The sequence below is a fragment of the Gymnogyps californianus genome, chromosome 14, assembly GCF_018139145.2.
Source record: "Gymnogyps californianus isolate 813 chromosome 14, ASM1813914v2, whole genome shotgun sequence".
NCBI lineage: Eukaryota > Metazoa > Chordata > Aves > Accipitriformes > Cathartidae > Gymnogyps > Gymnogyps californianus.
This window is the reverse complement of record NC_059484.1, coordinates 16,670,499-16,693,635: the sequence shown is the minus strand read 5'-3', so window position 1 is coordinate 16,693,635 and position 23,137 is coordinate 16,670,499. Positions and strand designations below refer to the sequence as shown.

General features: G+C 42.2%; 2 protein-coding genes across 4 annotated transcripts in view; one reads left to right on the top strand and one right to left on the bottom strand.

Annotated features, from left to right (window-relative positions):
- Positions 1-878: 878 nt before the first annotated feature.
- On the top strand, positions 879-12,481 carry PKD2L2 (polycystin 2 like 2, transient receptor potential cation channel). Its single transcript, XM_050905095.1, has 14 exons — positions 879-936; positions 1,146-1,247; positions 1,477-1,610; positions 2,835-3,088; positions 3,854-4,075; positions 4,697-4,925; positions 5,464-5,640; positions 7,153-7,334; positions 8,607-8,727; positions 9,461-9,562; positions 10,738-10,817; positions 10,934-10,979; positions 11,791-11,912; positions 12,364-12,481. The coding sequence occupies exons 1-14, from the start codon at positions 879-881 to the stop codon at positions 12,479-12,481; spliced, it is 1,947 nt and encodes a 648-aa protein (XP_050761052.1).
- A 2,981-nt stretch (positions 12,482-15,462) lies between these two features.
- Positions 15,463-23,137, bottom strand: part of FAM13B (family with sequence similarity 13 member B) — a 54,289-nt gene continuing 46,614 nt past the window's right edge. For 2 of the 3 annotated variants that reach the window (XM_050905092.1, XM_050905093.1), the window contains 5 exons: positions 22,207-22,302; positions 19,797-19,880; positions 19,528-19,700; positions 18,997-19,098; positions 15,463-17,814 (listed from right to left, as the gene is read on the bottom strand). In XM_050905092.1, the coding sequence (XP_050761049.1) occupies positions 17,691-17,814; positions 18,997-19,098; positions 19,528-19,700; positions 19,797-19,880; positions 22,207-22,302 (579 nt within the window). In that variant the 3' untranslated portion in view covers positions 15,463-17,690. The remainder of the gene's footprint in view (positions 17,815-18,996; positions 19,099-19,527; positions 19,701-19,796; positions 19,881-22,206; positions 22,303-23,137) is intronic. The other variant, XM_050905094.1, reaches the window with a different exon arrangement.

Genomic DNA, 23,137 nt, shown 5'->3' with positions numbered 1-23,137 from the left:
GAGGGGTGCACAGTAACGCTGCTGCTGCTACTCAGCAAACCCCACGAGCACCTTCCAGAACAGAAAAAATGCGTCCTCAGCTTCACCCCGCACTGCTGTACCGTTAAATAAAACCCCACATCTGAACTGCACAACACTGACTATTAAACTGCCGGCAAAATCCTGCAACTCTACCACCACGCTTCTCCTCTGGGCTGCCCGAGCAACGAAAAACACTAAAATAACTCCCCCCCGCCGCGCTCTTTGCGGGTTTGAGCTGATGGAACGCAGACTGATACCCAGCTCGCCCATAGGCTTCTTTTGAACGTAAAGACGCTGCGATGCTTGGGCAAGGGTGCAGAATTAGTGCTGAGCAGCAGTACCAGGTCTGACACAAGAGCATCCTAAGTTCTTGCAAGGTCTGGGAGCCCCAGCAGCACCTGAGCTCGCAGCGTTTGCATTAATATACATTTAAATGAACATATCCTATGCTCCCTGCCGCTCTTCACAGCAGGAAGGGAATTTCCTAATTGCCTGAACTTGGCCTGGAAGCAACCAGGCTGCAATTTATCGTTTAATTTCTCCCCCCGAAGGAACGGCTGCCAACACGGGAGCTGGAAGCGCGGGCTCTCCCGGGCACCGCTGCTGCGGGGCTTTGCAGGGGGCAGGGCGGGACAGACCCGCTGAACACCACTAAGAAAAATAAAATAACGATAATAGTAAGCTCCGAGGGCGGGAGGGGCAGTCCCCCGCCGGTAGCCAAGGGCGGCCCGTGGCCGCTCCGGTCCCGCTCCCGCTCCCCAGCCCGAAGCCCTCCCGCGGGCGGTGAGGGGAACCGGCCCCGCCGCGCGTTGGGATTCAAACGGGGGAGCGCCGGGAGCCGCCCCGGCCCGGCCACCATGGAGCCGTCGGCAGCGCGGCAGTGGCCCGCGGTGGACCGGAGGCTGAGCGGCAGCGGTGCGTGAGGCGGCCCCGCTCCCCTCAGGGCCGGCCCTGCCCGGGCCGCCCTCGGCCGCCGTTACCCCGCGGCCGCGCAGAGCCTCACGGCGCAGCCCGGGCCTCGGCCCACCGTCCCCGCGGGAGGGTAGCGGGCTGCGGGCCTCGCCGGGGACTGAGGGCTCTGTCCTCTGACTCCCCTCTGCCCCCGCCGCCATTTCCCCGACCAGGTGCCGTGAGACCCCGGGTCAGTTGCAGCAGAGAACTGGAACTGAAAACCACCCTGCGGGAGCTGGTCATCTACATCGTTTTCCTGACAGACCTCTGCATACGTAAGTCATCCAATGACTGAGGCAACTTCAACTGTTTGCAAATAATTAATGTGTAAACTGTACCTCTTCCAGTGTTCACTCCTTACTCCGCCTGTCACCTACCCAAAAGTGTCACTTCAGTCGAAACTGCTTTTTCGAGCAGCATGACTTGTGGAGAAGCAAGGTTCGAAGCTGTTGTCATCCTCTAATTTCAGCCTGCGAGCATCCCCTCTTTGCCCCTTCTTTCCAGTGACGTTTGGCATGGTGAGCATGGACATGTACTACCTGAACAAAGTCATGTCCCATCTCTTCCTGGAGCCTTCCTCCTCTGAGGACAACAGGAGTGGTTTCAAGAGTATTGGGAGCAGAGCTGATTTCTGGAGGGTAAGGCTTTCATTACAAAGATGTTTTCTTGGACAACAAACAAGGGAGGAAGCTCCTAGTGTTAATTTGGAGCAACGCAGTCTTGTGGTTCTCCTAAAAGCCGTGCCCTAGATAAGGTACTTTCAGCTGAATAAAAAGCAAATAACTTTTTAAAATGCATTTGGAGAAATTCTGGGTACAAACAATAATACTGATACTTCTGAATAGTCAGTCGATGAAAACAATAGGCCAATTAATTGCTGCATCATATTCGCAATATTAGGCTTGGTCTGAGCAAAGATTTTGGGTTTACAGTTCTTTTGACTTTCAGCTGTTAAAAAAAATATTTATGATTTCCACTGGGGCAGCCAGGAGAACGTACCATCTTGATTCATCTGGTTTGCTGTTACATTACATCATATTTCAGTGAAGGCTGCAAAACACGTATCTCTCTTTTCACTACTAGGTGGAGGACTTCCCACCAGCATTGCCCAGCTGACAGCAGAAGGCAAAGTTTCTCACCCTACTCTTCCTTAAAAATGGAAATGCCTGGTTGTAACAATTCATTTGGAAGAATTGTACTCCCTCTTAGCATGCTGTCTGTTATTGCTAGTCCATAAAATAGTGAGGCCTTACTATACAATGTGTGTGCTAATGTACTAGAAATGGTTGTAATACATGCTCAGATAGTGCCAGACCATGGGCCCGTGTTGTTTTGTACTCGGAATAATGTTATCCCCAAGCTTAATGCTCTTCATCTGCATCTAAGAAACACCGAGAAGAGGAGGGATTTTTTTTCCCCGCTTTCAAAAAGACATACTTCTTCATTTAGATTCAGATAACTCAAAACCTAGTCAGAAATATATCCCAAAACAGATCTTCAGAGATTAAGATAACCAACAGATTTTGTTAAAACAACATATAATGTTTGTGTTTAAACATATTTGTTTAGAATTCAGCAGAATTTTTCAATGAAACCCCAGACGTATGTTGTAGTCTTACCCTGAATAATCCCATTACATATCTCTGATAGAATTGCATAGGGAATAGAATTGACTCATAGCAAAAAGATGTAAATATATCGTATTTATAAGACAGTACATAGGTGGGAATTGTTTGTATTCTAGCTTAGACTCTGTAGCTATAAGTAACTTGAGAACCCTGCAGAGATTTGTATGCTTAAAAGTGGGGTAATAGTGGTATTTAAATCTTCTTTTGAAACTTTAACCTCACTTGTACATATAGTTTGCAGAGGGACCACTGTTGGATGGACTCTACTGGGACAAATGGTATAACAACACGACGTTAACCCTCCAGAACAACAGCCATATTTACTACGAGAATTTGCTGTTAGGAGTAGCCCAGATTCGCCAGCTGAAAGTACGCAACAACACTTGCTCCATCTACCCATATTTCCGTACTTTTTTAGAAGACTGTTACAGTGAATATCGTTATCGAGCTGAAGACAGGTCTGACTTCGGTCTGAGGAACGAATCTGAGTAAGTCATCCTACTTCAGCACAGAAATGTTTTTGAAAACCTAACCAAATCCTTAATGCCAGTATTCTTCACTTAGTGACAACCGTGCATGCAATTAGCTGAGATTTTCTCTTGTTTACATTGAGATAAACCATGGATTTGTTTTTGTGCCAACGTTATAGACGGGAATTTGGCATGGGAAATCTATAGTGGAGAGACAGGAAGAACTGGAAACAGCGAGCCCATTTCAGCAGAAGCACATGTTACTGGGCCTATCTCCACTAACATCTCTGGAGAAATGCTCAATTATATGAGGCCTGAATTTAAATCACATGTTTGCAAATTGGAATCATGCTAAAATGCTCTGGAAACAGAGCCAACAGGCCCACTTCACACGCTTCATTTAGCATTGATTTAACGCAATGAAAGAACATGTGAACATGCCACAGTAACAATGAACTATGTAAAGCAGAGATATTCCATTTACCTATAAAATTTTGAAGGTAATAAACTGTCTGGCCCACATTGGGTCAAATCCACATTCATAAGCAATTGCTGTTTTGTGAATGTACTGAGTATTTAGCAAGTAAGAGAAATGAGAATATTTTAAGGCGATATGTCTCATGCATACTTCATGTAAAGAAAGATGTTTTTTAAAGGTCTGGCTTAAATGGTCAGTTGTGGATGCAGAAGAACACAAGAACTAACAAGGATTGTATAAAAGTTAAAGCTTACTTCAGTCCAGTTTCCATAAGCTGAGCTGCTTTGCTTTCCCATTTCTGATAGATGGAAATACACCTCAGCCACTTCATTATCCCCATGGTACTGGGGATCTGTGGGCTTGTACAGCAGTGGAGGATATATGTTCACCTTACCTAAATCGAAGCAGGAGAGCGTGGAGAAGTTGGTGTTTCTCAGGCAGAACAGCTGGCTCACTAGAGGAACCAGAGTTGTATTTATTGACTTCTCAACGTATAATGCTAACATAAACCTCTTCTGTATAATCAAGTGAGTTCTTACCTTTACTACATGTGAAATCCAATTTACTGAGGCATGATGCTTCCATAAGGACACAAGGAAAGGCTGGTCACCTCAGGCATATGTAGCCACGTTTCTCAGGTAGCAGCTGGCAAGACAGTAATTAATTAAAAATGCAGAAATTCAGTTAGTGCAGGGAGCAGACTGAGATCCTTCCTTTCCGGGTTTTTGTTTGGTTTTTTTTTTATAGTTGGTGTCTGGTCTGTACAGCTGGTTGCCGCTGTCTGTTGGAATAAATTTCATAGCCTTTTGCAAGGTCAAAGACTGGATTGTTAGTCCTGTTGTCAGCGAGTGGAGGGAAGAGACTCAGGGTAGGGTGAACGTTTGCTCTTCTGAGACACGGTTTCTTTAAAGACTTTTAACCAAACACCATAGCTTGGGTATGCCAAGAGTTTCTCTTTTTCCCCTCAACCTTCCCTACCATGTAATACTCTTTTCATGGGGGACTTAGCGTAGCCCTTACAAGAAGATCTTACAGATGTAGGAGTTCCAGTAAGGTATTACTAATGTCGTAATAATTAATATTAGAAAATTAAGGGCTGAGATGATTTAAAGGGATGGTAACTAACACCAGTCCCCCATTTTTTTCAGGTTGGTGGTAGAGTTCCCTGCCACCGGGGGTGCTCTCACCTCCTCACATATCTACTCTGTGAAGCTCCTCAGATACATCACGTATTATGATTACTTCCTGGCTTCTTGCGAAATCGCCTTTTGCCTCTTTATCATTACATTCATAATCCAGGAAGCTATAAAAATAGTAAAACTGAAAAAGGAATATTTCAGAAGTGCCTGGAACTGGCTGGATTTGCTGCTGCTGGTGGTGAGCTACCCCTTGACTTTCACTTCTGTGCTTGCCAGCCTAGACTAGCACTGGATAGGCAGCCAAGGAGCCAGAACAGCCCAAATCTGTGCCTGGTTAGAGTCAGTCACCCACTGTTCTACACTGAAGAGGCCACATGGTCCACCATGGTTCAGCACACTTGAACTCTTTTCTAGCCTTGCTGTCAACTTGCTGTGGCTCTGTGTCCTTTCTACTCATTATCTACCTTGTTTGTTTTAGCCTTAATCTTTGCAGAGCGGTGAAGCACTAGCATGTAACAGAGCTAACACAGTAAAATTAGGATGTATGCAGCATGTTACATAGCACAAGCCCAGAATTATCACAATACCATTACAAGTAATTTGGCCAATAAAGTTTCATATATACAGTTTATGACAAAACATCTAAAAAGCTCAGGTTCTTCAAATCTAACCAAGGGCCTTCTGAAATCAGTGCAGTCTTTCCTGTGCAAAGTGACAAGTCTGAAGAGAGGGGGTGTAGGTGGACTTCAGTTTCACTGGCTTCTGCTTTCCTTCAGGTATCCATCCTTGCCATTGCCTTCAACATCTACAGCACTGTAGAAGTGTCCCTGCTGATGGAAGAGCTGCTGTCTGATGCCCAGGTATATCCAGACTTCTATTTCCTTGCATTCTGGCAAGTCCTTTACAACAACATGATTGCTGTCAACATCTTCTTTGCTTGGATAAAGGTATTGGTTCTTATTCCCTTTTTTTGTACTCGAGAATCATAGTGTTTCTAAGCATAGCCGAAATGTTCATTTTTACCTTTTCATGAGTGAATTGCAAAAGTGGGGCTAAAAGGGAGAATTTTGTTTATAAGATTCCAGAAGAGTTTAAAATTACCTCCTTCTCATAAACATGGGTCACACAAATTCCAAGCCATCTAAAAAAAAAAATTTTGCATGTAGGCAGCTGTCTGCATTGGAGCAGCTGGGAAGTTACCATGGCCAAACAGCCTCCTCAAACTCAGTCTTTTCCTAAACCCAATATTATCCAGGTCACAGCCTGACCTATACAGATGGCGTGGCTGTAATAAGTGAAGCTATTCATAGCTTTTGTAGCCAAAAACTATGAAAACAGTAGCTACTTTTTAACTCCAGAGGAAGGCAAAATGTGTCTGAACTTGATTCTGAAGTGACTTTCTGCCAGGACACCTTTAATTTCATTCTTACTTGCAAATAGATTTGCTGATCTCCGGACAGAGTAGCAAACTTCTCTAAGATTAGGGGCTACTTTTGTTCCTAACCAGGTGCTCTGGGGCCAAACCAGTCCTGCATGTTTGCATGCCACTGCCCCTAATCTGCTAGACCCTGCTGGCCCTGACTGGGGTCTGCACCCAGCAGACATCAGTGACTTTGGTTTGGGTGGCCTCAGTGTTCCCAGTGACTGGATGAAACTTCCCAAAGCTTTGCCCGATCCCAGGCTGCTTACAGGGCCTCTCTCCCCTAAGGTACTTGTAAAACGCCTAGCACAAAGCGGCTGCGAAAGAGGCAGGGGAGGTGCTCGCATCTGCCAGAAGAGATCACGCTTTACAGTCATGCCCCAAGTACCTGAACATAAGCTATCATGAAAGGTCACATCCTTTTAAAATAAACAGGCTTTTGGCCTTCCTCCACCTCCCAGGCCGAGGCTGTAGGAAGAAGCTGTTCGGGAGCACTGGCTGTTAACCAGTTCTGTGGACAGTCTTCCTCATTACATCCATTCTGTACCCCAGCTGCACGTTCCCCCTGCATCATCCTCCCCTCAGACTGATGACTGTTAATTTAGTAGCACAATTGTGTTTATAATTAATGACTGTCACTGAACAAGGCTTTTGTTCAGGCCTTGTTTCAGATCCAAAATAAGAGAGGGGTCCTTACCAACTCAGCCTGTCAGGGAATCCTCAGATACTGGAGGGTGGTATGGCTTGCAATCTCCTTGACCGAGGGTCCATATCTGCTAGAGCCGATTACACATACCAGTAGCCAGCAAAGACGGGTCTACACACTTGTTAGCTTTAGTACATAAGCATATTTACCCTGCAGAATATTCATCTTCTCCAGAAACACACCCAATCCTAGTTCTCCTTACAGATACATACCATGCAACTTATTTCTAGGTATGACTTAACCTGTAAATTATGATTACAGATAACATTCCAGAAATTCTGTTAAGAAGTTGCAATATATTTTGATCCCCCAATAACAATATGTTCTGTTCTCTTGCAGATACTTAAATATGTAAGCTTTAACAAAACCATGACGCAGCTGTCCTCTACTTTATCTCGCTGTGCCAAAGACATCATTGGATTTGCCATCATGTTCTTCATCATTTTCTTCGCCTATGCCCAGTTAGGCTATCTGGTCTTCGGGTCGCAAGTTGAAGAGTTTTCCACTTTCCAAAACTGCATGTATGCTACTTTCTAAACTTTTTGATACAAAACCCCCGGTTGGTGCAGGTGCAAACCAGTTTCTGCTAAGCAGAACTTAAGAGTACATGTCTCCAACACTTTAAGCTTATTTCATAGAGTAAAACCAATTTTGTTGGCCCTACAGTCTGTTTCCCAAAGCCTTCATATGTTCAAAAGAGACCGCACGTACATTAAACAGGTCAGGGAAGCATAAGGAGGGGAAGCTCAGGAGTAGTTCACCCAACGGAGCTGTTAGTTCCCACAGCTCTCAACCCAACTTTGCCATGTGTAACCAGGCCCCCGGGCAATCAGGCAGGCCTGGCAGCAGGCTGTTCTCTTTTGCCTCTTTCAAAAGCAAGAACGTGAAACTACCCAGCAGACGTGCCACTGGGTATGCGATACAGTCCCCAGCGTGAAAACCACAGAAGAAGTGCTTGAGATGCCCAGCTGGCTCAGAGCACAAGCTGAGCGCGTTTGCAAACAGGAATTACTGCTCTTTTCAGAAAACATCCAGCTGCATAGCAAGAGTCCCCAAATCCCATCTGCTGGCTCTGTAACTTTCTTCTCCAGATTTTTTTCAGCCACTCACTGTAGCAACATCATCAGATCAATTCCAGGTGCCAGCTGGAACTGGTTTTGATGGTTCTCACACCTTGTAGCAACCCTAACCTGTCACCCACGGTGTGCGTTGTGTTTTAGCCCATGGCTACGTTTCTTACAACTTTAGAGAGATACCTTTAGTGTACCAGATCGTTTGAAAGCAGGTTTTTGTGTAAAATTAAGGCATTTCTAAACGAGAAAAATAGCTCATTTTGGATCCACTTGGATGTGAGACAGTTCTAAGATGCTGCAATACAGAGACATAAGTATTTGTTTGTCTTAGCTAGGAATAAAATCCCCTATAGGGGGCATAGGGACTTATACTGTTACCTTCTGTACTAACAGAAGATAAGGGATCATGAAGCTAGAACAGAAGGGAAATAAGAAAAAAAGAACAAAACCAGGTGATTTATCCAAAATGAAAGTTATTTTCTCATACAAGCCATTTAAAAATTCCTTTGTACTTTCAAATTCTCAAATATATGCTAAATGCCCAGTTTACCATTGCTGTATGATCCTGGCTTGCCTTTTGATCTCAGTGACTGAGGTAATGGTGAATCAGTCTCAATTTTATCTATTGCCCTTTTTTTTTTTTTTTTTTTTAAATAATGCTTACAATAGTTCTCTTTAGGAGAAGCCAGTCAACCTCATTCTCGTATTTTTTACTCCCAGCTTTACACAGTTTCGTATTGTGCTGGGAGATTTTAATTTTGAAACCACAGAAGCAGCAAACAGAATCCTTGGACCTATTTACTTCATCACATTTGTATTCTTTGTGTTCTTCATATTGCTGGTAGGTATCATCTTACAAATGCTTATCCTTTTGCATAAGCAGTAGAGAGGAACTATTGTATAGCGCTCTGAGACAGTGTTTTTCACCCCAAAATGACACTGGGCTTCCCCTGGCTGCCCCTCAGTACACCTGGGCAGAGAGACAGTCCAAACTCTTTTGCAGGAGTCCCCAGCAAGACATTTCGCAGCTCTCCCTTCCTCCAAACAGCCACAAAAGGGGCTTTTGGACCACAAAACAAGCGCGTTGCACCTTTCAGTCTACTGCACCACCTATTTCTTGAGATTTTAATTCCTGAAAACTTAATTGGGTGCTCTTGAAAACTGCCTAATGTCGGCCTTGTCAGGTAGGAAGGTTAAAGAGAGACTTTGATGGGACTGTATAGATGCAGGCTTGCTTTATCAGTTAGATTGATGTTTTCATTAATTACTTCAGATGGAAACACCATCTGAAAAAGCTACAAGTATACAACAGGAAATCTGTTGCCTCCAAGAAACTGGGCCTTTTAGCTGATACTGCAGATGGAAAATAAGTGATTTGTTTCCCAAAAATATTCCCTAAAACCCTAAGATTATCAGATAATTTGACTGCATTAGGAGCATGTCTGCACCCAGCAAAGCTCTTCAATTCCATTAGTTACGTGCCCTAGCACTGAACAGCCCCCAGAACAGCAGCCCCAGCATAATACAAATGCAATTTCCAGAAACAAATATCTAACTGCATCCTTCCTGTGCAGAACATGTTTTTGGCTATCATAAATGACACCTATTCAGAAGTCAAAGCAGACTTTGAAGTGATACCCAGTCAAGAACTTCAGATCAGAGACCTCTTTAGACAGGTAAGTAAACGCTTCTGTAACTACCTCATTTAATTCAAGAGAAGAGGAGGAATTCTAAGCTACATCACTAGCAAAGAGCCTTCAACAGCTGGGCCATAGCCATTTAAGAACACCCAATATTTGATTTTTCACTAAATATTTGACAGATAGAGAGACATCCTTACATCAAACCCACAGGAGCTCCTAATGGTAAGAGTAGCATATGAGTTAGGGTGCAAGGAGCCTGCCTTTACTTCACCCTTTTAAAAGCAGTATTTAAGACCAGCCTGGTTTGTGATATATCTCGTCATCAGCTTTGTTCAGAGCTTACTGTTGCTGCTCTTCCACACTGAGAAACTAAAGATCTTCTCTGCATGGGAAGACAAGTAGAAATACGTACCTTTAAAACCCCACAAAGTTCAGACCATTTTTATGTGCCAGAAATGAGTACAAAAGGGGAACAAATCTTTCCCTAACTTTTCAGTTCAACTTGAAATTATGACCTCCTCCTTTCCTGCCAAATGCATATACTGAAGCCAAAGAGATTGCACGCAGTTCTGTTGCTGGGACAAGTCAGTACCTCCGCCTAGAAACCTGACTTTAACTGGGGAATACAGCATCACCAGTGAGATAAATAAGAGTGAGATAGGTGCGGGATGAGAGACCTGCACATTCAGACTGTGTTTCTCCAAGTTGGCCTACACTGACCACGCTGCAGAGGAGGGCTGGCAGCCGCAGCTACCTGAAATTTTCTGCAGGATTTTATGAGTGGCATAGGCACAAGTTACATTGCTTCTGCAAAGCCTAGCTGTCATTAAGGAAGAGGAAGGGGGAGTCCCTGGCCAGGATACAGCTAGTCTGGTCAGCAACAGCACAGCTTAGATTCCCCCACCCAAGCTCATTCTCCTATTTATCCGGGACTACAGTAAGATTAAACTGAATATGCCTGAAAACAGAAACTCTGGATTTGGTTGGCTATTATCTTCAGGGATTTCATGACAAATTTGAGATGTAGCAGGGTAAGTTCTCTGAGCTGAGCTAAGGGAACAAAGAAAGTGATAGACTGATGGGATTTCTGTTTAATTGCCAAGGCATTATGCTGACAGTTTGTTCCTTGCATTCAAGTCCTTGTGCAAAAGTGTCTCTGGTTAAACACAAGCCATTTAACACGCCTGACTTTCCCTGTCTATGTTCAGAGTTGCAATAAGGCCCTTGTCAAGCTCAAGTTGAAGAAACCAGAGATGGATACAAATCCAGCAGGCGAGAGCTTGGAAAGGTAGGATCTCAGCATTTGCTGTTACCGTCTGCACCGAGCACAGACCTATTCTCACAGGACTTCTGTCTCTTCTCATTTGTGTGAATGACAAGCAAGGAATTTTCAGCCACTAAAAGAAAGGATATTTCTAAGCTTTCCAATGGAGACAGTGCTAATGAAAAGGTAGGCTTTATTCTTTCCTATATTCTTAGAAACTGCTGATTATATTTCAGAAGTTGAATACTACAAAAGGAGTCACAGTTGTCCCCACTGTTACTTACAAAAGCTGTGTCTCCACAGCTGTGTCTCTTGTTAACATCACAGCAATAGCAAAAGCTAGACCTATAAATAAAGAAGAATCACTAATTATACCCAAAACTTGAAATGAAAGCTTGTTCAGTCAAGGTTATATGCTACAATAGCAGAGCTGGCAGTAGGGTGAGATCAGCGTGTCTTAGCAATGGTATGAAGCTGTGAGCTGGGCATTTGCCCAAATGTTAAACAGAAACAGATGTATGGAAAACAAACAAGTTTTACAGCAACCTATTGGGTCATAGGCTGCATCTACAGCAAGAAGAAAGATTACTGTAGCTTCCTTTTGCTTTACAAAAAGTGGTTTCCAGCAGTGTTTGGTAGTTCCATATCCGGGGTAAGCCTGTGCAAGCACTTCGAAAACATAGTTTTCAAAAAAATCACTTCTACAAGAAGAGAGGGAAAAGCCCCTTGGCTAGCTGTAAACACTACTACACACAATGCTTGCCATCTCTCTCAACTGTGAGAAGAAATGTGTATTCCTGTGTCCTGTCTTTTTGGAAGGGCCAGAAGGAAAATCTACTTTCAGATGGAGAACATTTTTCTCCCCAAAGCTGCATGTGTCTTTTCCTGCTTGCACACCCCCTCCCTGCATGAGTGATTGTGTTACAGGTGTCCCAGTGAGCCATGCTGGCTTTGTGATTTCTTTTTTTTTTTTTTAAATCCCTCTGGTGTTGAATAGAGCCATCTGAAGTTATCAAAGCTACAGAAAGGGAAAGAAAAACTTTGCCAGCAGTATCCATCTACTGAGGACATGGACTCAGTCACAGCTCAGAGCTACGTCTCCACTGCCGAATTTCAGCAGTAAGTGTGTGTGAGTCTGTTCTTGCAGTCTTATTCCCATCCCCAGGCAGCTGCAGCCCTAGCTGAAACCCTCACCGAGTGACAACCTGAGAGACAGGAGATCAACACAAAGTCAGTGATTTTAAGATCTTTTAAGTGTTCTTATACTGACTGACAATAGCTGCCCTCAAGGAGGGAAGAAGGAAACAAAAGGATTTAGTAGAGCAGCTTGTAAGGACATTAGTCAAGAATGAGGTGAGATAAGAATTTAAAATACTGTCACTCTTCCAGAACATCTCCTTGTGGCTGCCCAGGGAGGGGGACAGAGACTGTAAGGCTTTGTGCTTGTGAAGTGGTATTTCAGGACTTAGACCCTTGGCAGCTGACACAAGTGAGCAAAGAGGAAGGTTGCAAATGCGAGTTTAAGGGCAGCGCCATCTCAAGGGTATGTGGCTGTATTTGTGTGTTCTAGGCTCTTCAGGTATACAGCTGAGTTGGAGAAGGAATTAAATAACACTAATGCAAAACTCAGGAGAATTATGAAAAGCATGCAAAAACTGAAGGATACTTCAGGCAAGACGGCACAGTAAAATGCGTGCGCTCATCTGGTAACAGAGATGGCCTGACTCTTCACACAGTTTAAATAAATCCAAAGTCCCCATCTCCCCCGTCTGCTTTACTTTTTTCTATTTCTGGATAAGAGAAGCAGGAATGTTAATAAAGGTATATACTATTGTTGCTTCTGGGTCTTTTCTCTGAGAGTTTCAGGGGCTTCTTTAACTCTGAGAAGAACTGACCAACCTTGCTAGAGTTCCGGGTGGGCATCTCTACAAACGCCTGAACATCATCTGTTCCTCTGCCTTGTTTTGGGGATGCTGCGAGACACAGATGTGTAAGCAAGAGAGCAGATTATGAGCAACGGCAGCATCCTGGGCCTGCTCCGCACCCTTCTCTCCATCTCTGGCCCTATGGAGCCCTGTGCAACCCTGAATCGCCAGGCACAGTCCAGCACACAGGCCATTAGCCCTCACTTCCCCAGACCGCTTGCTTTTGCTAGGGCATCTGCTGCCGAGGTTAATGCTTAAATTTCTCAACAATCCTTGTTCCAGGCACCTGTTGCTTCCAAAACAGGTTACTGTTGCCTTCAGAGAAAAAAAATAAATAAATGTTATTCTTTCAGCGGCGGGGGGGAAGAAAAAAACCTTTAATTTGATCAGGAATAACGGTTTAACCTTAAGCTAAGCCGTCCCAGCCGCAAGCACCAGAGGGCGCCGCGCCCCCCGCGCCGTCACAACGGCCTCGTCAGTCCTCAACCCGCCGAGCCCCCTCGCCTCAGAGACACGGCGGGGTGTCCCGGCCAGGAGCTGCCTGCTCCTGTGGAGTCATCAATGTTTGTTCATTGCTGGGACTCGGCCACAGGAGGAAATAAAACACACGTCCGAAGGCCATCTGAACGGGCCATGAGAAAAGAGGGGGCCAGGCTGCAACACCCGGCCTGCGCCACGCAGTCCCTGCCCCAGGGAAGTTCCGCTGCTGTACATCTCGGCTCACGCACGACACGCAAGCCCCAGCCTCCAAACTATCCTGAATCTTATATAATCTTGTATTTATTAATATTATCAAGCCTTATGTCCTGCAGAGCACTATCAAGCTACTACATGGTCTCTGGTCTCTCTGCATCTAATCACTGTGTGGAGGAGTTCTGTCACAGAGAAGGGAGCAGACAGGCATTTGAAGGGACCCAGAAAGAGATCACTTCAGCCCAGTAGCACAATGCAGCCACGCACTGGTTTGCCTGTCGGGGTTCGCTGATTTTGTACTTCAGTCTCCTGGCCAAGCCAGGACATCCTCTCCCTTCTGAAAGGGACCAGTTTAAGATAAAACACCTCTTCCCTTCACTTCCAAAGGGTTCTTGTTGCTATGCAGTATCCCAGGACACTTGTCCCAGGAAGCACAGGTCACTGATGATGTGTTTACCTTGATTACTCAATAGCCTGACATACAGGAAAGCAATGTATTGCACCTTCGGCATCTCCAACCTTTCCTCCTCCTGGCAACCCCTCTCATACAAAGAAGTCTCAAAACCTTTAGACACAGCTACTTACCCAGAACTTCATGGAAGAGCTTTCAAGCACTCCTCATCCTTGCTCTACTCCTCTGGGGCACAGGAAACCCTCTTTATAGCCCGCCTCGCTTTTCCCAGTGAGCTCCTTGCCCTGCAGTAACATAATGGCTCAAGCAAACCTGTTTAAAGAGGTTAAGCTTGGAATACCATAGATTTGCGTTGTCTCGGAACTGGTTCTTCAGCAAGGAAGATCTGTCCCAGTATCACTGAGCTTTTTGCACCCTCAAAAATACCTGTCTCTCCTCCGTTTTGGCTAATGGTGTTCAACACAGGGTTCCTTTCCTTCATTAAAATCTTCTTAGTTCGTTGCTTTGTTGCACGTGGATTTGAAGCAGTTCCCACTAAACCACTATTTGAGGTATTGTTGTCTTCTCATTAGTGTCTTGAGCAGAGCGAGCTTCATTGAATAAATAACGCTAAGGAAAAACGGAGGATTGTAGAACAGATCTGCAGCAACCTTGTTCATTCTTCAAACCAATGTCCTAAGAATTTGTGCTTTCTTTTCCCCCCATCTTCAGAGGAAAGCCATGTGACCAGAGGGAAGGTTATTCTGTCCCACCCTAAAGAACGTACCAAAGGCTGCCTTCTGTCTCCTCTCCCTCAACTTCCTAGTTGTTTTTCTTGTTCCCATTTACCTGCACTGCCACACATCCACAAGCAGAGTCTTCACCTTCAGGAGTTCTTCTGTCCCCTGCCAGGCCTTAGGCTGAAGAAAGGTGGATTTACACAAAATACAACAGAAGAGTCAGTTTGAAAGACCTGTGTCACTTTTCATATGAACTTACATCAATGTACTATGAAAAAAACCCCAAACTATTTGGTCCAGAGGAAAAGCATCCTCTTGTGTTTACCCAAGTGTGTGCAATAACAGTGTTTTCTGGCCACAAACACAGCAGTAACTGCTGCGATACTGATTTTAAGGCAAAGAGATCACTATGGATATAGAGACACAATCAAATACTGCTCATCAGCTGAAGGTGTATTCGTTGGCAGTGAATTAATTAGCCCAGTAACGACTGAATGAGCTCTCTGCCCCATCTACTCCCAAAGCTGCTACTGCTGGAGCAGGAATGAGCGAGACTCACAGTTTGCTCCTGCGTCACCACGCAGCAGGCTGGCACCCTAGCAGGAACAGAAGCCCACATCGCACCATAAGCCAAGCTGTCAGTTCAGGAGCCGATCTGGTCACTTTTCTGCTGTCTCTGCTGAGGGGCACAGTTCTAAACAGGGAAATTAAGGCTTAAACTGCTCAGCTTCATCACGGGCTGTCTCAGCACCTGAGCCACCACCAGCACGCGCGGCTCTGCTGGCAGGCTGCGGAATTCGGACCGGCCTCAGCAACACCCTGAAACTACAAATACGTACAGGAACAGCGAAGGACTCGGCCCTTGTTTTTAAGAGATGGCCGTGGAGGAGAAAGCATGATGAGAAACAAAGATATATGACAATAAAGGTTAAGGTACTTTTATTATAAAAGTCTATACAATGAGCACCAGACATAGCAATGCAATTATATCTGGTTTAGTTATATATATTCCATATCTATATATCCATATAGATATATAGGTTTTAGCTTTTACCAAAGTAAAACTGTTATATCACAAAATGCCTAGTTCTACCATTTATTTATTGCTCAACAAGGATGGCACAAAACACACTCAGCATAACTGTTGCCATGCTTATCTACTATACTGAATAAACAGCCAAACACTGCATAACAAACACAAAGCAGCTGTTAATTCTGAATTGGAACCAGTCTGATCACTCACTCACTTATAAAAATATTGGAATCATATAGATTTAAGCATTATAAAGGAGGAATATATTATTTAAAACATTTAAATAGTGCATATTGACATTTTGCATGTGGTATATAAAACACAAACATTCATGTACAACACTATACAGTACACATTAGTTTCAATGTTTGGATACACCCGTGTCTGCAGACTGATAGAAAAGTAACTGAAGTGTACATTGCACAATGGAACTGAATAAAATTGATAAATGGTCTCAAGACTAGTTTAACCTCATAATTCTCTAAGGTCCCAGATCATTTTGCAGTTTAAAAAAAAAAAAAAAAAGGCATACCACCAGTGCTCATAGTTTTAGTGCTTTTTTTTCTCTGAATTCCAAAGTTACATGCCTACAAGCAGAGTAAAACAAAACAAGAAGTATTCTACAGTACACAGATGAAATCTGAGCACTAAAAATCCTACTTTCAACCTATTTCATATGCTTCATGACAGAACAGCAAGTCTATGAGGTTACATGCTAGCCATTTCTTACGTTGTGAGAAAGTTCATTTTTGGTCTTTCATAAAGCAGTGTGAATAATAGCTGTGTTGACATTAGCCAGTCATAAAAACATGCAGTGAGAGTAGGTGCATGCAAAACATGGCCACAATCAAACTGATACATTGAAGAAAAAAAAAAAAACTGAGAAAGCACCAGTTAAAATTAACACTTAGATTTTGCCAGATCAAAACCAGCTGCTGATGGCTGTCGCAGAGCATAAAGCTAGTAGCTAAATCATCATTCAGCACAGCAGATGTGATACTCAAAACATTATTTAGTTTCAACTCTGAAGCTAAATCATGCAAGGCTCATAAACTGTTTTGCTTACATCATAAGGGTTAGATAACTTATTTTTATTCTCCAACTGTAAAACAAAATCGTGATAAACAGCAGTAATTTTTTCACTCAAACCCGACAGTTCACCCTGTGGTGCGCATTAACTACACTGATTTTAGCCCTTGATACCGTATTTATTTCAGGTACAGTAGAATTTTAACTGTCCTAAGCCAGCTCTTTTCTGCTGGAGCTACGCAAGTCTGAGCGCCATCAGATTTCCCATACACTGAAATGTTCATTATGTTCCTCAAATCTTCCAAAAGTGGAGACGCAGTATCCAATTCAGACAAAACACTATGTTCACCACTAGTTGATAAACAATAACCGATAAAATGATAAAATGAACAACAGTAACATAAGTCCTGTAGGCAGCATGTGATATAAATTTTCAGTTTTCCAAGTTTTAAAAGACACTAAGCAAGGTCACTTTCTGGTTTGTCCACTGTCATCTTTATCAAGGAGGAAACGTGACCACTAATGAGCAAAATCCACAGATGTTAATTATTACTGTGTTATAGGTGCAATTTAGAATACCAAAAATTAAAGTTGTTCCACAGCAGTCCTTTGAAAGGAATTTCAGTCTGTTTTTTAAATGTTCCAGGAAAAAGAGCTGTACGTTTAATTTGCTGACTTTTTTCCCCCATAATAAAAAATAGGCAAGAGGAGTAGTTCAGTGTAGCATTATGGTATTAATAATTTCTTCAATAATGCAAAAAGTTGGTAATAACAAAAGTCTCAAAGTTCTTGAATGCTAAAGAAAAAAGCTATGGTTGTTTTGGAACAAGATGGATGCATCTGTAATACAAAACTTTGATGGAAACTGTGTTTGCTAAAGTTGGATAGAGCAGTCTCGGACTTAGAAATCTTACTTGCTCTCTAGACAGGACCTACTTACCCTTCAAACATGTTATAGTGGCACCACAATAAAGTGCACAAACTGGATTCTTTCAACAGTGCATGACAAATGAACACAAGTACCCAATAAGTACAGTGGTAGTATACGGAAACATCATGTTATTCAATGGGCTGGAGGAATATAATTTAAATTGATTTTGAAGAATCTTGTTTGCTGATAAGGACTTCTAACAGCCTAAGTTTGGCTTTAATTTTCTTGTACTCCCTGTACTCATCAAGCATTGGAACCCGATCTTCTTTCTGTACGTTCCTGTAAAAAGAAGCACACCTAAGTTTCAAGAAAATCCTCCATACTGCAGCAAGCTAAACACAAAAGGTGTTAACAATGTGTGGTTAATCTTAGGGCAGATAAAAACATTTTTGGCAGCTTGTTCACCAACAATAGACACATTGTTACATTTTAGTTCATTGTAGTTAAAATTGCCATCACCTAAAAAACTGAATAGAAAACCCAGCAGCATTTATTCAGCACAACTGTTGCAGCATTGTTTATAAATCGTTCTCTTAAGTTCTTCTGGAGATTTTATTAACAGGATATGAAGACTCATTTCAGATCCTGTGTATACATTACAGAAAAATACAAATAAATTTAAGTCGATCTACATTTTCACTGTATGTAGACGGACCCACAAATGGATAGCAGAGAATTATTCTTATTTACTTAAGACTGGACTATAATAAATCAATCTATTAATCTGACTTATTTTTAAATCAACCCTTCATTATTAACCTCATTATTTGCCATTAAAGTCAAAAGGAGTTATGTCCCAAATTCAGTAAGTGCATAATGAAGCCGTGTTAGCAGAATTTGTGTGGCCAATGGTCCAGGAGTTTATAGTTAAGGAGAAATACAGCAGAAATTATAGTTAAGTGAGAACGTCTGCCAGTCAAGAAAGTGATTGACCTCTTAAGAGTGTTGTTAGTTTTGTTCATGAGGTGATACACTTCAAAAAACCTCCTACTACACACAATGGGCAGCAGTTCAATCAAATTCATAACAACACATATTCAAATAAGAAGCCTAAAAGAACTAAACAATACAGAGAAGAATAAAAATTATATACCCCTTTATTGGTAAAGCAAATATCCACTGTTAGGACTGACCTACTGGAACAAAGGAAAAATAGGCGAACTTCCCTGCCCTATGTTAAAAACAGAGGGATAATCTGAGGGGTTTTTTAATATAAAAAGTACTTTTTAATAAATATTTTGAAATGTTAGTTTTTTTAAAATGGAAAAAACCCACTTCTTCCATTTTCATTATTAGCTTTACAGACTATAACAGAGGAAACAAAATTCAGGAGCAGCCTTCCTCCACTATTAAAAATACACAATCAGATTCCATTTGGCAACATTCATATAGAAAGTTAAAAAAAATACTTGGCTACAAAATGAGGCTGCTGTCCAGCATCTGTTTTTGTGCTAAACAAACCTTCCATTCTGCTGATAAAACTCCTCTTCAAATTCTCGTAATGTCTTACGTAGCTTCTTTTTTTCAGCTCTGGCTTTCCACAGTTGCTCCAATAATTCAGGCCTAAAAATTTCCAGTGAAAGAAAATTACTGTTGGCCATACAATAAAATTTAAATTCTTCAAAGTATACTCAAAAACAACTGAGCTAGCTGCACCAATAATAAATTTGTCTTGCTCATAAGGAATATGTTATCTGTCTGATGGTGAAATATTGAGAACAAACTAGTAGATAATAAAAGGATATAAGTTTTCTGCTGTCTACACAGCTCAAGTAAGGCTGAAGAAGATTTAGAAGATACTGAACAATTCACTGAACACAAAAAGATCTCAGACATGTCAGAGGAAAGAACACTCATTCAAGCCAAACACTTCCTGAGAAGTGCTGAACATGTCACTCCCTTCCACCTAACATGATATATTTGGTATCATGACTGTAAGTGCAATAATTGCAACTTCTGTAATAGAATTAGTCACTTCTTATTTTTACATACATAGAAGCAGCACGGGTGCTTGAGAGCCTAAGGTCCCGGGTCAGTTTCTCTTGACCATCTTCAACATCAGACTCAGAGTTTTCAACTGGGCTTAGAACAGACTGTGTTTGGACAGCAGTTTTTAAGATATCGTTCAGGTCTGTAGACAAACCATCACTTTCCTCCTCTTCTTCCTGAAAGTCAAAGCAGAAATTCAAAACAAATATGAAATATTTCAGTTCCCTATTACAAGTCCTGGGAAGTATTTTTTCAAAATGCACTCTACACACCTTAATTTCTTCAAAAAAATGGGCAGTTTCACCTTCAATAATGGGCTGTAACATCTGCCCCCGCCTCTTGGTTGATGGTGACCCCTGCAAAAATTTAAGTTTGTTTCATTATGTGCAATTAGACATTAAATGCTGTGTGCGGTCAGGATTTTGTTCAAGTCACCTAATACCTAAAGGTGTTTCTTCTTTCAGAAGAATAAAAGACTGCAAACATACTTACAGAGCACAGACAAAACAACCACGTAACCCAAAAAGCTCAGATGCCCAAAGTATCCTTGACACAGAAGTAAAAATATCTAAAACTCTAATATTCTTCTGACTTAAAAGAAAAAAGCACTCACTCTCACTCTCTCTCCATGTTTTGTAGAAAATTCATAAGGCACAAAGATATCTCTGAATTTCATATTTACTCTTGTTCCTCCCAAACCAAACCACAGGGAGATTATAAAAATGAAGTTACACAATGCCAAAGCCGTTTTTTATCTTCTGCCAGGCATACATTGGGAATAATACTGCCAGTTTCTTTTCCTAGACCACTCTGAAGCCCCGCAATTGGAAGTGCTATATAAGAGTTATCTATTGCCACCTCAAAGTCAACATCCTTTGAACTTCAGCCTAAAACAGGTGCCGCTGTGCTGTACAGGTATTACTGTTAGCTGCCTGTTGCACACATGCAATCATGCCCTGCTCATCCGTTATCCCTGGACAGCATAAGCAATTTCAACAGATGGACTCTTTGAACAGGAGGAAGGTGGAACACAAAAGCCACACAGACAATGACCTGTCAAAAAAGTTTAGTTCATGAAAGATAAATAGCTTCCTGCTTCTTTGGACATTTCCATACAGATGTCAGTGTATGCGATTAGTATACCATGATACCGTAAGAGATATCTCATGGAAGCAAGTGTCATATAAACCGAAAAGCAATCCTTGAAATTCCTGGCACTGAATATAGCCTACCTAGAAGCTACCACTGAACAATCCTTAGTAATTAGAGAGCTCCACATATCTCCTATAGGTTTCAAAAGCAGAGGCCTGTGAAAAATATTTTACAGATGTTGCCTACAGCATAGATTAGGAATTATGTTACCAAGATCTCTTCTGAATTTAAAATCCTTTTGGTTGGCTATCACCCATCACTTCTTTTTTTTCACAGGAAAAAAAAGAAAAACAAATGAACAACTATGATATAGTCATAAGGCTACTGATAATATAAAATGTATCTCAGCTGAAGAGTCAGATATTTGAGGTGAGAGATGGGATAAAACTCAAGCAGTCAAGGGCACCACCAATAACCTATGACTCACCAGTCATGAAGAAATGCTTAGGTGTTTAAGAGCAACCTGTGTTTATGGAGTTCAAAAAGGGATACTGATATAAAAGCCCTTAAACAGAAATATGACTGCAATGTAAATCACATTTTTCTATAAAAGCAGCTACCCAAAAATGTATGTGCCAGAAAGGAATGATCTTGAACTGGTCCCTTTATCTCAACGTACTTCGGCTTAAAGGAGATAGCTAAGAACAGTCAGAGTCAACGTAAACAGCCGATTAAGTTCCTGCCGAGTAAGCCACTACCCAGCTATGTAAATCTGGTAGAGAACTGTCTGTATGTAAAGAGATTATCTCACGTCAGCTATGCAGTCCCTTCCTTCTAAAAGGGTCAAATAGCTAATATCAAAACTGTTTTGTTGCAAGTCTGGGTCAGCATGCAAGATTTTGATTATAGCTCATGAAGAACAAAGACAGCCAGCTGGTTGTCATTCCCCAACTGTTTTACAGGTACTATAAACAAGGTCACATCAATCTCCCTGCACAGTATGAAAACTTTTCTTCCTCATCTCTTACAAGACCACAGAGAGAGGAAAAAAAAGAATAGAAAGCACTGCAAGTTAGAAGGAAATGAAGTGAAAACACAATGAAAAAGCGCAGATGTGGTACAGATGCTGCAGACACTGATAACGTCTCACACTGGGGAAGCATGAAGGAATGAAATGGTTCTTATGGCCATCCTATCACTCATGCCTCTGGTGACAGTAACCTGCAGTACAGAAGAGAGGCAAGCTTCACTGCAACTGGTGTTACTATTCTTGGCAGGACTAGAAGTACAATATGTACTGTGGATCCATACCTAGCACAGTGGCTTGGGAACGTCTCAGCCACGGCAAGTTAGAACAGCTTATTTACTTCCACCGAGAACCATTTACTTCCTAAGAGCCACCAAGGTCACAGAGAGCTTTGAATTGCTCTGCTCTCAGCAGTAAATCAAATGCCTCAAGTACAGTGACATCATCATCTCATATCTTCCCCAAGAAAGATGTATGTTATGGAACAGTATTACTGGCTCTTCTAAAGGCAGCCTAGCAGTTCAAAAGTGGAAAAAAATAAAAATAGCATGTGTTTTACTCACAAGAATAGGAGTAATGCTTGCTCTAGTTAACATTTGTTTTACAAGTCTGTATCTGTCATAAAGTGGCTTCACAATATGTCTTTCTTCTCTAGTAACCTAAAGGCAGAGAAACCACAGAATTAATTATACCAGTCACTCAATAATATACAAGCAAACACAAAGCGGTATGCTTCTCATGCCAGGCCACGTACATTCCAATTAGGAACTAGTTTAAATTGTGTGTATGAAATGGGGTTTGTGCAGATAAAGGGGAATAAATGGGTGCTTTCTCCTCCTCTCTTTTCTCATGTTAACTCCCTATGTTTTTCAGGAAGACGTTTTAAAGACTTCCTAACAGTTAGGGGAGCTTCAGTAGAAGCAAACCCTCTAAAGACCCATGGAAAAGAGATAAAAAAGGGACCAAGAACTGGGGGAGAAGACTGTGTGCCTAGCAATGATGATGATTCTACAGAAATGACAGGGGAAAAAAAGAAAAAGATGAAACTGTAGAGAGATTTTATCCGATATCTGACTTACTCTCAATTCTTGGACACTATATACTCTAACACAATGAATCTTAAAGGCTATCCTGAACAGTTACTGGCATTTTCTCCCTAAGGGGATTGTAGAACCAGTGCCAATGTCTCCCAGAACATTATTCTTCCTTGGCTTTTAGACTGAAAGGCTTAGTCAGATTTATACAGCAGTGCTGATTACAAAGCTAGTGTGCCAAGTCCAGAAGGCTGACAGAACAGTAACTGGAAAGATCTTGTGATTGGACTAGTGAAGCTGGTCACTGTCCAAGATAAAAACCCAGAACTTTAGGCACTAATTGCTAGTCACTTACTCTAACTTCCATACCTCCAATTATGTAAGACACATGCCACGGACTTGGGGGGGGGGGGGGAGAGGAGTGTCTTTTCATTTCTGTTTTTATGAAATCCAGAACAAT